The 16,880-nt window shown below is 44.2% G+C and overlaps 1 protein-coding gene across 2 annotated transcripts in view; it reads right to left on the bottom strand.

Moving 5' to 3' along the window:
- DCP1B (decapping mRNA 1B) overlaps positions 1-16,880 on the bottom strand; it is an 83,814-nt gene that overhangs the window by 30,598 nt on the left and 36,336 nt on the right. For both annotated transcript variants that reach the window (XM_082255732.1, XM_082255733.1), the window contains 2 exons: positions 7,886-7,952; positions 1,412-1,544 (listed from right to left, as the gene is read on the bottom strand). In XM_082255732.1, coding sequence (XP_082111858.1) covers positions 1,412-1,544; positions 7,886-7,952 — 200 coding nt within the window. The remainder of the gene's footprint in view (positions 1-1,411; positions 1,545-7,885; positions 7,953-16,880) is intronic.

The following is a 16,880-nucleotide window of genomic DNA, read 5'->3' as shown; positions in this document are numbered from 1 at the left end:
GGCTGTAGGCTCCCACCCCCTGTCTTTTGTGGGCAGGTACGAAATGTTATACTGCATGGCTGCCACACCACCTTTTAGAACAGATGTGTTGTTATGTCTCATTTCCTCTCATACTGCATAGTGCATGTATTTACTTATTTCACGTGTTATGACTCGCTGTGTACTTTGCTAAGCAAATCATATGTTTATGCGTTTTTGTACCTTGTTCTTTCTTCAAATAATATACAAAATAAACTTGCTTTCTGATTAAAAAAAACAAAAAACAAAACAAAAACAGCATAATGCTTGTGCTGTCTAACCTGCCCCTCTCTAAGCTGTAACAAACATGGCTGACCCTGCAAGTACCTGTGTCCCACCCCTGTGTACTCTACAATAATCATGGTTGCTGAGCCCAGATTACCGTGGTCAGTTTACGTGCCTCCGTCATCCGCAGCTCTCCTCTCTCTCCCCCTCTCATGCCTCCCTCCCTGCGTGTCAGCTCCATGTGTCTGTGTCTCTGGCCCCTCCTGCCGCTCTTAGTAGTTAAAAAAAAAAATAAATAAATAAAAAATTGTCACTGGCAGCCTCTCTCTGTTCTATCCAGGCATAACGCACTCTGTGTTTTTTTAAAGCGAAGTCTCTAAACACCTTTTTTTTTTTTTTTTTTTTTTTTTTTAATATATATATATATATATATATTCAGGCCGGTCACGTGACTCCCAGCCACTCTCCTGCTTCGATCCAGGGCTACAGCGGGAGGGGCCGAGCGGCCATGTGACCACCCTGGCTGACGTCAGAGGGAGATCTCGGCCCCTCCCACTGTAGCCATGGATCGGAGTAGGAGAGCGGCCAGGAGTAATGTGACTGGCGTAAATATATTTGAAGAAAAAAAAAAAAGGTATTTAGAGGCTTTGTTTTACAAAAACACTTACAGTGTGTTATGCCTGGATAAAAAAGGGGGGGGGCTGCCAGTGACATTCTTCAGAAAGGTAATAACCCCTTTAAGGAAGCTTTGAGTGCTATGGTTACAAAAATAAAGTCTATTTAGGTATGTATTCTTGACTCAAAAGTACTTTCTATTGGATTTCAGCCTCCTTCAAAAGCCTTTTATTTTTGCTGCTCTGATCCGTCTTCCTGGTAGAGGGTGGCTACATTCGCTCTCCACAGTCCCATTGTATGTAAAAACGCAGCCCCCTCTCTTTTGTTCCAGAGATAGACTAGGGACTATAGGTTATGGGTTTTGTAGTATGCATATAGCAGTGCACCGTGGACTGCAGCTAATGTGCATTGCTTGTTGCAAACAAACAGAAGTGTGAGGAAAAGGAGAGGTTCGGGAGCTCACCGAGGACATTACAAGGCTGCAGAAAAAACAAAAAATACTTTATGAAAAATAGATTACAGGGCCACTAAGAAGGCTTTTACCACTACACACCTTTGCATATTCATCTTTTGCCTTGTTTAACATCTGCAAGATGTCCACGTCCTTTCCATCTGAGTAAAGAATCATGGGAGATGCCCCAATGTTGGCTGCATGTTGTGCCTTTAGCTGCTCCTGTTGGGTTAAACTAAAGAATAATACATATTATGATCAGGATTCTTGTGGGGAAATCCTTGAACTTCAGGTAAGCAAATATTGTCTAAATACAAGGCATGAGTATTCATATTGGAATGTTAGTCCCCTTTGTTTAGGTTTTCCAGATCTAAGCAGTAATCCAGTGTAAAACTCTGCTATTGTGCATGAGCTTCATGTAATAAAGACCGGTCAATGTTGCCCTCTCTTAGTACGAGGTGACTGGACTTATCTACGCTCCTCTCCAGTAGTTTTCTGCAGGCAGTCTGTAGTGCGCGGGCCTGCTGGGTCCCTAAAGCCTGGCATACACAGGCAGTTTTTTTTTATGTTCAACACTGCGGGCTGAATGAAAAAAAACAGAGGCGATTGCTGTACTAACTATGTATTGTTAGTACAGCAATATCCCCACTTAGCTACTGTGTTCTGACAGGGGGACCACCTCCCCGCTAGCGCTTGTGGCCATTGGCTGCGAGCGCTGTTCGGCAGCAGTTTTTCCACTATGCCCATTCAACAGAAGCCGGACGTTAAGTTGGCTTCTGTTGGACAGGCTGCTGTACACACAGGCCAATATTCGGCCCGAGTGTACCAGGCTTAACACACTTCTACTCTCTCCACAGGCTTTCTACAGACCAGTGATACATTTCACAAAAACATTTTACAAGGCAATATCCAGGTTGGCAAAAGGCACACGGAGTGGATATATATGCTTTGTGACTATTGAGGAATACATTAAATAAATAATGGGATTTTTTACGTATTTCTCTGTGTTCATTGACGTACACGACTCCTTAGGATTCCTGACCATTGGGTTATACGGTCCCCTACAGGAGGAGGACACTAGTCATAAAAATAACTTGACTATGCCTATGGGCAGTCCCAGGAGGTATACTCCATCTCTGCTATAGGTACTCAGCTTTGTTACAAGCAGTGTCAGAAGTATTACAACTCCATAGAGGGGCAGATGCCGTGTCCGTCAATGAACACAGATAAATGGATTTTATGGTAAGTAAAAAATCCCATTTTCTCTTTCATTGATTGACGGACACAGCTCCATAGGATTCTTGACCATTGGGACGCCCCAAAGCAGTGTCAATAATGAGGGGTGGGAACAGCAAAAAAAAATCACAAGGCTAAACCTTTGCCAACCAAGTAACAGGAGCTCAAAAAAAAATAAATAAAAAAAATAGAGCCCACCTGAACAATACTCCCCCCAAAGAGGGAACAGACCCTCTAAACAGCAGCCTGCAAAACCTTGCGGCCAAAACACATCCACTGATGCCGGATGAAGGAAGGCCCAAAAAGCACTAAGCGCCCGAGTATAGTGCTTCTTTACAGGGAAAGGAGGAACCTGACCCTTGATCAAATAGGCCCGAGTCACCGTCTGTCTGATCCATCTTGAAATGGTCGCAGAAGAAGCTGACAGTTCTTTTCTCGGCCCATCAGTGAGCACAAATAGTAAATCTGACTCCTGAAAAGACTCTGTAGCTGCCAGGCACACCCGATTCGCCCAAACCACATACAGGGCATGCAATGCAATTTCCTTAGGATGTTTTGGCCTGGGACACAGGAAGGGAACACAGGATCTTCATTCAAATGGAAATCAGAGACTACTTTAGGAAGGAACGACGGACAGGGGCGAAGAACCACCTATCTTTGTGGACCACGGGGGTGCAACAAGATAACTCCAACAATTCTGTCACACTGCAAGCAGAGGTGATCGCCACCAAAAGGCCCCCTTTCTGGCACAGCATAAGCAGGGGAATCTCCTGAATCTTTTCAAAAGAAGGCTTTTGGAGGACTGAAAGCATCAAGTTCAGATCCCACAGCGGTAGAGGAGACCGCACTGGTGGAGTCAAATGTTGAACCCCTGAATAAAAAAGGTACGCACCAGGGATCATTGACGGCCCTTGATGGTACTCAAGGTCAGCTTCTGCTCAACCTCTCATTGAAGGAAGGTCAAGACCAAAACCACCAAAAAAAAGGAGCAAGAAGTTAACACCAAGCGACTCACACCATGAAATGTACGCTTTCCATGTACGTTGGTAGATCTTCCTAGGAGGTAGACTTCCTAGCTTTCAGCAGTGTCGGAATCACCGACCCAGGCAAACCTCTATCCTTCAGCACCTGGCTCTTAACTGCCAAGCCATCAAAGCCAGCGACTGAAGCAGGATGGAAGATTGGCCCTTAGGACAACAGATCCTCCCTGAGAGGCAGTCTCCAAGGTACGTAAGCGTCCAGCCGCATCAGGTCTTTGTACCAAGATGGGCAAGGCCACGCTGACATCCGATGCCCCATAGGGATGCATCCGGTGACTTTACATCATGAACAAACAATAAGTGAACATTGTTTGTTCGCCCGCTAGTAACCATAAACATGGCCGTCTCCAAGGCAGCGACAACTAGCGGACTAACAATATCCACTCAATATAGCATGTATCAGAAGTACTGTAAAGGCTGCCGGTGTTCTGTGGAAACACCAAGTGGTCGAAATCTCCAATTATTTCTGGTGTACACTCACCGGAAGTAACCTTGTTGAAGTTTTTGACAGAACACCGTCATATGAATAAGTGGCTGCCATTACAAAGGAGCCTCTGGGTGGCGATTTCGGCTGTGGGAGCCCCTCCTTGTCCCCTGGTGCTGACTCCTGGGTCTCTTCTTTCCAGTGGCGCAACTAAAACCTCCAGGGCCCCGATGCAAGAAACCATAAAGGGCCCCCCGGACGGGGCCCTTCCCTCCCAGCCTGGTGGCGAAACGCCAGGGCCGGTCGCAAGTGCAATGTTTGTGTGGTAGTTCTGCCATTGGTGTCAGTAGTTTTTTATTTTAATTAAATTTTTCTAGCATTTGCTCTATTCTATAGGAAGAGGACAGTGGGGATGAAGATGACAGGGGTGGGATGGTAGGAAGAGGACAGTGGGGATGAAGATGACAGGGGTGGGATGGTAGGAAGAGGACAGTGGGGATGAAGATGACAGGGGGTGGGATGGTAGGAAGAGGACAGTGGGGATGAAGATGACAGGGATGGTATGGTAGGAAGAGGACAGTAGGGATGAAGATGACAGGGATGGTATGGTAGGAAGAGAACATTGGGGATGAAGATGACAGGGATGGGATGGTAGGAAGAGGACATTGGGGATGAAGATGACAGGGATGGGATGGTAGGAAGAGGACAGTGGGGATGAAGATGACAGGGGTGGGATGGTAGGAAGAGGACAGTGGGGATGAAGATGACAGGGGTGGGATGGTAGGAAGAGGACAGTGGGGATGAAGATGACAGGGGATGGGATGGTAGGAAGAGGACAGTGGGGATGAAGATGACAGGGATGGTAGGAAGAGGACAGTGGGGATGAAGATGACAGGGATGGGATGGTAGGAAGATGACAGTGGGGATGAAGATGACAGGGGGTGGGATGGTAGGAAGAGGACAGTGGGGATGAAGATGACAGGGATGGGATGGTAGAAAGAGGACAGTGGGGATGAAGATCACAGGGGGTGGGGTGGGGTGGTAGGAGTTTTACATACACCCCTCCATCTCCATACACCCCCCCTCCATCTTCACCCCCTAGCGTGGTAGGAGTTTTACATACACCCCCCCCTCCATCTTCACCCCCTAGCGTGGTAGGAGTTTTACATACACCCCCCCCCTCCATCTTCACCCCCTAGCGTGGTAGGAGTTTTACATACACCCCCCCCCCCTCCATCTTCACCCCCTAGCGTGGTAGGAGTTTCACATGCACCCTCCCCCCTCCATCTTCACCCCCTAGCGTGGTAGGAGTTTTACATACACCCCCCCGCCCCCTCCATCTTCACCCCCTAGCACCATACACCTCCACCCCCCCTTGCAAGTTAGTATTATTAGTTATACATATCACAGACCTCAGATCGGCGCTGTTGCAAACTCTGCAGAGTGGAGAGAGCTGGTCCCGCCTCCTCTCCTCTGTGTGCTGTACAGGAAACACACAGGAAGGGGGAGGGGCGGGTTCAGTGCTCGTCTCTGCTCTCACCATGTAGGCAGCCGCAGCTGGGGAGAGAGACAAGCTGGCAATAGCTGCCCTGTGTGTAACTCGCTGAGGATCGGGGAGTCCCGGTTTCAGCTGCGCTTGCCGCTCATCCTTTCTATAGCTACAGGGGGCCCTCTCGGGCCCCCTGCAGCATGGGGCCCGGTCGCCATGGCGACCCCTGTATGTCCGCCCCTGCTTCTTTCCCTTGACGCCACACGTGGAGTGCAGTTTATCCTGGTGCTGCCAGTGCCTGTCTGGTGGTGTGGTAAGTCTGGTGGGGTCCTCACTCTCTCTGCTGCAGGATCGTGGGGTGCTCTGTTGCTGGTGTCCTGGTGGTGTTACCAGTGCGATGGGGATGTCCGTTAGCAGTGTTTTTACACTTTTTGTGGGGGTCCCCCTATTTACTCATGCAGTCTTTGGAGCACGTTTCCCCACCTGACCTCCTCTCATTGATTCACTGGGTTGGTCCTGGAGTCCTTTGCATCGCGGGTGAAGGTGGCTTTTGGGTGATTGGCTTAAGTTTTGGTCTGCGAACCAGACCTCTAAAGGCTTTAACTGATCAACCTTTTTAGGGAGATCGCCTGTTTGGGGCTACCCTGGATGACCTCATTATGAGTCTCACAGGGGGGGGAAGAGTATTTTTCTTGGGCAGGCTGGTAAGGAGCCTCGTTGTAGACGTGGCCCATCCTTCTCGGCTTACAAGAAGTTTTTCCATCCCTCGGATGTAAAGTCACCGGATGTGACGTGATTGGAGTTCTCGGCAAGTTGGAGTTTTTGAGTTTTTGGCAGAACACTGGATCAACGGAAAATGGCCGCCAGACTACCCAAACATGGCTGCTGGCCTAACACAATAAAGCCTACAACAAAATGGCTGCCCCACGTGGCTCCATGAGGCTCCCAGGAGGTACCCCTGGGGCCCAGGAAAGGCACCCCCCTTTCCTGGCTTGTCAGGCTGCATGCTCGGACAGGGTTTTTTTTTTTTTTTTAATGTTGGCGTGGGGTTCCCCTAAATCCATACCAGACCCGAAAAAGCCTGGTATTGATTGGGGGGGACCCCCTTGCATTTTTTTTCTTATTAAATTTTATTAAAACGGATGACATGTGCGATTCAAATGCGAATTCCAGGCTCATTGCCTTCTATGGGAATGCATCTGAATTGCACATCTCATCCGTTTTAAAAATACATTGTACCCCCGTAAATTTGTTTTTAAAATAAATAGGATGAGTGATTCAGATGCATTCCCCAAGTCAATGAGCCTGGAATTCGCATTTGAATTGCACCGCAGTTCTCAGAAAAGCACAGGACTCTATCGCTCTACCGCTGCACCGCATAGATTTGAACTGGCTCCATAGAAAGTCAGTTTGGTTCACGTCATGCGAATAAATGCATTCAATTTGCATATATGTGAGCGGAGGCTAACTGTAAAAAAAAAAAAAAAAAAAAAAAAAAAACAGCCCACTGATCCCTCCCCCTCCTTCGAACTACATGTCCTATTATTCTGAGGGCCCTTTCAAGTCCTCTGGCTGTCTGCGCAATGCACCCCTTCTAGTCCTCGGGCTGCATTTATCACACAGGAACTAAAGTTTTCTCGCCGTGCATGTCTCATAATATAGGTAGTCTTTCTCCAGGGAGTGTGCATTAAACGGTGGCTCTATAGGACCCTGGAAGGGAATGGAGCCACCTGAGAAGAGGAAACCTGGGTCAGTGAACCTTACACCGACTCAGTCAAAAACAAAGGTAGGCTTTTAAAAAGGAGAAGACTCAGCAAACAAGGTGACCAGGTGTTTTAAAAATTCAGAGTTTACACTTTAACTTTCTGCTTCGTATGGCTCCAATCCCCTGCGAAATCTCTACATGGACATTTAAAAAAATAAATTCAAAAGATGGGAAACAGGTCATTCATAGCAATGCCTGGGTGTCACTAATACAGGAAATGAAGATAATTTTCAACAGAGACACAAACTTAGCATGGGAATTGCAATGTGCAACTTTACGATATAGTATACCATACAAGATATGCAAAAAAAAAAAAAAAAAAAAGATAAAACTGGGAAACATGGAAAAACCTAACAAGTGTATATCCAGCCATACATTTTTTTCATTTTGAATTTAAAACAGGAAAAAGGTGGAAACCACGTCTGGTTTTACTGCTAGCTGAGAAACCATTAGAAGGACTTCCCCTCACTTCCTGTTCCACTGACAACAGTTTCAACAAACCGGAAATTATCACTTTGGTGTATCTCAGGGAAGCAAAAATCTAGTGAGCAATTCTATGATATTTTTTACCCCCCCCCCCCCCCCCCAAGATGAAGATGAAAAAGCATAGTGCTTTTCTTACTTTTTCATAAGTTCTGCTATTCTTTGGCATTCTTCTTTGTCATAGAACCAAATCCCATAGATATAAACTGCAATGAAAACAGAAAACATGTTAAAAGTGTCAGCAAAACCAAAAAAGCACCCATTATAGTCTCCACAAAAGATCTGTATAACATTGTGTGCCTTTTCAGGAGCCACCACATCCAGTAGTGCCGTTGGCGATTTAGTGACATACGCAGCTGGGAGCCGGACTAGGTGGATAACAGTTTTTGACTGGCAGTGGCTCCTCCTGTCCCATTGGGCAGGATGTCAATCACCGCTGTCAATCATACTGGTGAGGACTGGGCTGTCCTTACCAGTGTGAATGATAGCAAGTTCCCATCTTGGATGTTTTTCAGACTACAGTAGTCAGGAATTTTTAAGGGATGTCAATCATCCTTGTTAGAGTGACGTTTTCCCCAACCTGTGATGTTGGTAGAAGCCGCAAAGTGTCTTTTGCAGTCTCTATTCCCAGCCCTGCAAGTTGTGAGGAAAAGAGGGAACCGAGCAGTCGGGTGACCATGCATAAGGCCTAATAAAAAGGTCACTGAAGGTTTATTATTAAAATGGGGCAAAACACTTAGTGATGGTGCCAGATGTATTTATAGTGGTTTACCTGGCTTCGACTTTAGATAGCATTTTAAAGTACTGTAAACCCAAAATCACACCCCACTGTTTACAGCTTTCTTAAAGGATAAGGTTATCTTTAAAAAAAAAAATGCACACATTTTTGCAGTTAAAAAAAAAATGCGTATTACCTTTTTTTCTCAGGAGCTTGCAGATATCCAATGATCGCAGATGTAATGTCAGGCTCCTGCACACTCTCGCTCCAGCTTTTTGCCCGTACCTTTGTACAGGCTTTTAGTTACAAAGCTAGAGGTAGAGTGAATGGACTACAAGGGCTCTCATCAGCACCCTCACAGTCCATTAAGAATTATAAGCTGTGACCCCTGCCTGTTGTCTCGGGGGGTTAGATGGGATGCAGCATATTAACATGTTACACTTTAAACACAGGTGTAACATGTTACTAAAGATTAACCCAGCCTTGAATTACACAGTTGCAACTGTAAGCCACTGCCCCATTAGTAGTGTTGTCAGTCTGCTATGAGAGGGCCTTCAGTTTGCTTTTGGACTGCCTATCCATTCTATCGGACATGCAGCACAACAGCCAAGTGAAGAAGCTTGAACGCAACAGTGCTGTTGCAAATTAAGAGGTAATAGTTAGGGCACCCCATTTACACATGCGAATGGGGTCATTTGAAATTACAAGCAGGAGACTCATCTGGGATTCATGCGAACAGGAGCACGTGGGAATCACCTCTGAGTGCAATGGGACCATGACCATGTCCACAGCTATTCGCAGCTACACACATGCAATGATTACCCGTGGCCTCATTTCGCACGTGTGAATGAGGCCTTAGTGTTTTTAGTTTGAAATAGGTATGCTGTTACTGACAGGATCACCTGGGATTATTTTTATAAATTTGCAGATTTAACAAGACCGAAAACAACCTTTGAAACCTTTGGTTTAGATTTTCATTAGCCTTTAAAAAATAAAATTATATATAAATATATTTATATTTGATCAATTACACACACACACACACACACACACACTATTGTCAAAAGTATTGGGACACCTGCCTTTACACGCACATGAACTTTAATGGAATGGCATCCCAGCCTTAATCCGTAGGGTTTATTATTGCGTTGGCCCACCCTTTGCAGCTATAACAGCTTCAACTCTTCTGGGAAGGCTGTGCATAAGGTTTAAGAGGGTGTCTATGAGAATGTTTGACCATTCTTCCAGAAGCGCATTTGTGAGGTTGAGCACTGATATTGGATGAGAAGGCCTGGCTCAGTCTCCGCTCTAATTTATCCCAAAGGTGTTCTATCAGGTTGAGGTAAGGACTTTGTGCAGGCCAGTCAGGTTACTCCAACCCAAAACTCACTCATCCATATCTTTATGGACCTTGCTTTGTGCACTGGTGCGGTTATGCTGGAACAGGAAGGGGGCCATCTCCAAACTGTTCTCACAAAGTTGGGAGCATGAAATTGTCCAAAGTCTTGGTATGCGGACGCCTTAAGAGTTCCTTTTACTGGAACCAAGGGGCCAAGCCCAACCCCTGAAAGACAACCCCACACCGTAATCCCCCCTCCACCAAATGATTTGGACCAGTGCACAAAGCAAAGTCCATAAAGACATGGGTGAGCGACTTTGGGGTAGAGGAACTTGACTGGCCTGCACAGATTCCTGATCTCAACCTGACCGAACTCTTTTGGGTTGAATTAGCACGGAGACTGCAAGTCAAGCCTTCTTGTCCAACATCAGTGTCTGACCTCACAAATGCGTTTCTGGAAGAATGGTCAAACATTCCCAAAGACACCCTCCTAAACCTTGTGGACAGCATTCCCAGAAAAGTTGAAGCTGCTATAGCTGAAAGGGTGGGCCAACGCAATATTATAGCCATCTGTAATGGGCCATACACACTAAGATTTTCTGAAGACTTTTTCCTTTAGATTTACCAAAACCAGATAATATGGAGGTCAAAGCTAAACAAGCTAAACACTTTCAATTTGTATGCAATCTGGCAGGCCCTTGCACTACATAGAAAAGGTAAATCTGAAGGAAAAAGTCTTCAGAAAATCTTATAGTGTGTATTGCCCTTAAATGCGTGGATCTGAAGTCGTCTGTAGAGATCAGGAGACAGAGGCAAGAGCATGGTCATCTTCTAACAGGACGTGCCTGAAAAAGTATATTTATTGCAGGGCCACCAGGATTTATTTTAATGAAATCTGCAGACTGGAAAATAATAATAAAAAAAAAAAAAAACTTTTTTTTGAAGGTTCATTAACAAGTTAAAGATTGCCTAAAATATTTTAAATCATATTTTTTCCTAAAATTTTTTACATCATATTTTTACCCTAACTTGGCAGCATAGACTATGGCTACCAATAAAGGGCCGTATTTGCACAAAAAGGCCCCACCATGTTACCTGGAGCATTTGCGGAATAGAGGTATCAGTACATCACATGTGCCTTTGTATAGCAGTTCTCAGTCATCTGTAAACAACGGTAACTCGTCAAATATTTTCAACATCCTCTCCTGGGCCATTTTATATCAGATCTGCACCCTTGACCCTGTGCCAAGCCAGACAAAAATAAAGCTGTTCCATTTCTGACACACTCAGGGAACCAGGCGTTTGGAAAGAGCTCACAGCCCAGTCACTGGAGGAAGAATTTCATTTGCGCTCGGATAACAAGTGTGAAAAACAGATGTATTAACTGCTGGCCACCGAGAACTACAGCAACATAAACGGTTTATCTCCAGAACTCTGGGAATGGGCATCTAAGGAAGTATGTCTTAGTAACTTTCCTGGATAATAGTCGTTTCAAATCCATATAATGATAACTGCAAGACAGAAAGCTAGACACCCTCAGTAAACAGCCCTGAAGAATAGGGAGGTGGATGGTACCAAATCCTAAAAAGAAGTCCAGTTTCACCAAATTATTTGGAATGGATGAATAGGACTAGGCCATGGATAGGCAGCTGAGCTCTCATGTGCAAAAAGCACTTTGAGGGCACTAGGAATTGGAACTTAGAAGGAAAATAGAAGCACCAGTGTCTTTAAAGAGGCACTCTCACTCAGCCCAGCATAAACAGGATAAAAATGTCTTTGTAAGTTTTTTTGAGCCACAGACGCAGAACAAGCATTCTGACAAATCAGCATTCAAATTCCTCATCTCTATGCTTGTTCTGGGTCAGTGACCTAGAAAGCATTGATGCCAATACATAAGCATAGCAACCCCCTAGCATTTTCAAAAGTAGAGTTCAGCAATGGCAGCCTCCATGATTCTCACACGACAGAGTCCCTTGAACTTGGGGGCTACTATCACAAGCTTCTGCAGACAACCCATGTTGCCTGCACTTTAGCAGGACCAGTTTTAGTACCCGACAAATAGAAAAAAAAGCCGCGCTAATGACCCAAAACAAGAAACTAAAAATGATAGTCTCTAAAAAAAACAATTACAAATAGGTACCTAAGGTGAAGTCATTCACACATGTAGCAACACATGTAAATAGGATACACCATCAGCTTAGCAAATTAAGTCCATACATAAGCAGAGATATTACAATAAATATGAATGTTGCAATGGAAATATATGTCATATAGGTCAAAGAACGTAAAGTTCTTAATTCTGAGGTAGGTAACGTCCCAGAAAGGAATGCCCAAAATGGTGAAGAAAGGAAATCCAATGGGTTAACACCTCAGTGCTGCACACAGTTACCACACTTATCTCCTAACCAGATGGAAGAAATGATTAAGCATACAATTATATTCCACACAGCGCTCCTCAGGCAAGATCACAACAGCCAGAGCCTCCAGATAGCCAGAATGATGATGATACCAATAGCGTTCACAGAGTAGGACTCAGTGCATGTGCAAGAAAAAAGGGGGACTGGATAGTGTGATATCGTTCAGACTCTTTATTCAGTAAACATTAAAAACATACTCACATAATTATAGAAAAAAACGCTTGTCAAACATGTAAAGCCGGTCGGCTCTCGTACAGCCCGTTCCTCCGGGCAGCGTAGTGACGTCAGCACGCCGTACCCTACGCGCTTGTCTGAAAAGACTTCAATGGGGATGCGGGCGGCGTGCTGACTTCACCCATAAGTACATTAAGCAACCAATCACAGGACAGCAGCGAGTTGAATCGTGCCGGAAGCACCGCGGCCACCATTCAAGGTATTGGAACCACTGGCCTTAATTCAAAACATACGATAAATCCCTATTATGATACATATCTTTAAACACAGCCATTTAGTACCCGACAGTCCATCTCCAGCCCAAACTTTATTTGGTTTCAAATGGAGTGTAGAAGCATTAGGATTAAGAACACATTATTATTGTTTGTGCTTCTACGGGGGGGGTTTTCTGCTCACTTCCTCTTAGGACAAGAAGTAATGGAAATCTCTCAAAATGAGGACACAGACAGAAAAAACAAAAAACACATTTTTACTATAGCGGGGTTATAACATATTATAAACAATTTTTTTTTTTTTTTTATTGGTGGTTATTCTGGTACAGACAGAAAGTACAGGGAAATTTCCCCAATTTAGCCCCAGTTCACATTAGTGCGATCACAGAGATCGCTTGTAATTTAGGGCGCACTGCTCCTAAATTACACGCGATCTCATGTGTGGTGCAAATTTCAGCCATACACTTTGTATGGCTGAATTCGCACTAAACTCGCACGAGGCTTTTTTTTATCCGCAGCAGAATCGGATCGCATAGTGGTTCACACTAGTGCGATCCGATTCTGTGCGAACTTGCAGATCACACTGCGATATGCAATCGCAACTGGGAGTGTCGTTAACTTAAATTGACACCCCCTGCGTATCGCATATGGCAGTGTGAACTGCCAGAGGAACGGATGCGATGCGGGATCACGCTGCATATTCGCAGCGTTCCCGCGTCGCACAAATGTGAACTGGCACTTAAAGCTGAAGTTTAATCTGCCTAGATTTTACTTTCTTCCTCCACTTTCGTTTACACATTTTTTTTTAAATAAAATTTGTTTTTATTGCACATCTTATTTTAGACAGAATGAGGTCCTTCATGGGTTTTCGTGCTTCTCTATGCAATGCAGGCAGATCATGGCTGCTATGAGGGGCCAGCATGGTGTTTCTGAAAACCATCACAGCACCCTGCCAAAGTACTCCTATCAAGAGTCCTCAGTTCTGATACAAGCAGTGGGCTGGCTCTTGGGAGGAATTATGCAAATATCAAAATTCCTTCATCAGGCTATTCATGGTTATGAAAGGTCCAATATAAAAATGAACACTACTGTTACTATGTATGCTACGACAAATTATACTCTTGTCTTTTTTCCAATAAAACATACTGAAATAAACATATGCTGATGGATGGTTGTTCAGTCTGGAGGAGCAGGCATCCATAGACAGGATTTACTTGCATGCAGAATGACCTAAGTAAATGCTAAAAATTAAATAAACTAGCGCTGCTTCCACATACAAAACATCTAGTAAATAGTACATAAACAGTGCTAAAATAAAGTGCTGGTGCATTAAATAAAGTCCATAGGTGCCATCAGTGCCAGTGTTTGATGGGTTCTTCTAGTGAATTTAGAGTGCCACTCCGTGCTCCCCTCCTAAAATCTGAAGACGCCCAGTGGTAGGGGCGAAACGTGTAAAGCGTGGGACCACAGAGCGACATCAGATCCAGCATTTGTAAAGCACGCAGCAGGGGCATTCATTACATTTACTTCAGTTTGGAAATGCTTTTAAATTTGTAAGTGTGTTTGCTTTTAACCTTTGAATAAATTAGACAATATTAGGCTACGGGAACCTCTTTTATTTCCATAAAAACATCTTGATGAGAGCCTTGAGATCGGAGGAGAAGGATCTATATACTTTATATACTTTGCTTTAGGAAGCAATACATGCCGTTTTGAATCATACTGTTGGTGAGTGGGGATTTCAGGAGGGGAGAACGGAGTGGCACTCTGAATTCACAAGAACTCATCAAGCACTGGCACTTTGATGGCACTTATGGACTTTATTTAATGCACCAGCACTTTATTTTAGCACTGTTTATGTACGATTTACTAGCTGTTTTATACGTGGAAGCAGCGCTAGTTTATTTAATTTTTTGCATTCTCACATGAGATATCACATCCTTCTTACTGTAGCAACAGCTTTTCAAACATCACAATTTTGGTTCACACACAGATACATTACTTAGTAACTGTTTATAGCACCATAGCGCGGGTACACATACACACACACACTTTTTTCTGCCCTAAGTAGAACCCATATTTGAAGCAAGGTCTCCAAGATTGAAAAAAACTGAAAACCAACGAATAAAAAAAGGGCGGGATGCTGGACATCCCCAAGCCAGAAAATGTAGGAGACTCGATCTAATCAGGAACACAGATCTCTTTGTGCAGTCAGTCCTTCCACACAGTTAGAAAGCACTCCCTTGGAGCACTCTTAGCCCTTTGATTGCCCCTGATGTTAACCCCTTGCCTGCCAGTGTCATTTATACAGTGACAGTGCATTTTGTTAGCACTGATCGCTGGTCCCAAAAGTGTCACTTGGTGTCAGATTGGTCTGCCGCAATGTCGCAGTCCCGCTAAGAATCACTGATTGCCGCCATTACTAATAAAAACAAACAAAATAAAAAGTCCATAAATCGACCCCATAGATTGTAGACGCTAAAGCTTTTGGACAAACCAATCAAAGCTTTTGCACAAACCAATCAATATACGCTTTTTGGGATTTTACCAAAAATATGTTGCAGAATACACATTGGTCTAAATTTATGAAGAAATTAGATTTTTTTTTTTTACATTGGATATGTTTTATAGCAGAAAGTAAAAAATATATATATATTTTTTTCAAAATTGTCGCTCTTTTTTGGTTTATAGCGCAAAAAATAAAAACCGCAGAGGGGATCAAAGACCACCAAAAGAAAGCTCTATTTGTGGGGAAAAAAAAGGACATTAATTGTATTTGAGTAGTGTCGCACGACCACACAATGGTCAGTTAAAGCAACGCAGTGCCACATCACGAAAAATGGCCTGGTCATTAAGGGGGTAAAACCTTCTGGGGCTGAAGTGGTTAAATATTTTAACTAGTTTGCCACTTTTTCTGACTGTAACACTGTTGTATTTTTGTCCCCTGTGTCATTTCGATAAGGGTGACACATATAGTGACCAAAACACCTGGCAAGATATCTACATTTGCTATGCTAAGAGCCAATCTGATTGGGCTAGGCCAGTGGTCTTTGCCCTGTAGGACACCGCTATCAAACTCTTCTCTCTCCAACAAGAGAGCTTCTATCGGTGCTACTGGTGATGGAGACAAAATGCAGGAGCATATGTGACGCTGTGAAGTGGCTGAGTGACAGTCAGACAAAGTCAATCTCCCTGCAAGTCACAATCAGTAAAACTCCACTAGACAGGACTGGAGCTGTGCAGGGGGCAGAGGAAGCTACAAATCTAGAGAAGGAGATTACAGACAACTCAGCTGGCTCAATATCTGAGACATGGGGGCTCCAGCCAAATGCTACTGAACACAAAAAGCATTTCTGCTCTTTGAGACGAGAGCTTGGAGTTTATTTGTATGAACTGCAGTGGGCATAAAGAAGATCCAATATGTTTCACTCCCTCATCCGCCATGCCACGGCTTCCTACCGGCCTATGCCCAAGGACATGGCTCCACGGCCAAGCGTGTTCTGGAAAGGCAACGTAGTGTCTGAGACCGAGCTGGACTATGTCCACATAGCTCCAGGAGGTAAGACTGCAACTTTATGATGGCTTTTCATCCTATTATATGAATCAGGCATGTTAAACTGTTGTTTTATTGGCCACGTGTGGCTGTTACTATTTCTCCAAATCCTGACTGAGGCCCCAAATATCTCCATAGCTCCTAAAGCCTGGGTTTCCCAACAGTATTAAGAATTTTGGAAAAATGTTCTCTGTCCCCCTAACCACAGATGAAAAACTGTATTACATTTAATGCTTGCAGGTGTTATAATAAAGTCAATAGGGAGTATTAGATGGTTTTTAAAATGTATGTCTCTCAGTGTAAAAATGTGCCCCCCCCCCAATTAAGCAATATTCTGCTTAGCCAAGTCCTTAGTTTTATTAGTTTGAAAAAGGTAATATAAATTGTGGGTCTATAGCGAATACGTTCTGGAAGGAACAATTCTGCAGCATGCACAATTCAAGTTTATCTATACCCAAGAACAATATTTAATACATTTCATCCCATCTTAGATGTGGTGGCTGCATTCGTTTTCTTTTTTCAGGTACAGAAAACTACAAGCTGATCCTGCCAGATATCCAGTGCGCTTGTAATTTCCTTTGCCTTGAACTGAAAATGTATCTTTCCCAGTTCTCTTCTGTGAACTCGCCTAAATGTAGGACAGATGAAGGGAGGGGGGTGG

Source organism: Pelophylax lessonae (genome assembly GCF_965119305.1).
Source record: "Pelophylax lessonae genome assembly, chromosome: 4".
In the NCBI taxonomy this organism is placed as follows: Eukaryota; Metazoa; Chordata; class Amphibia; order Anura; family Ranidae; genus Pelophylax; species Pelophylax lessonae.
Note: the sequence above shows the minus strand (reverse complement) of the source record. Positions and strands in the feature narration are given on the sequence as shown.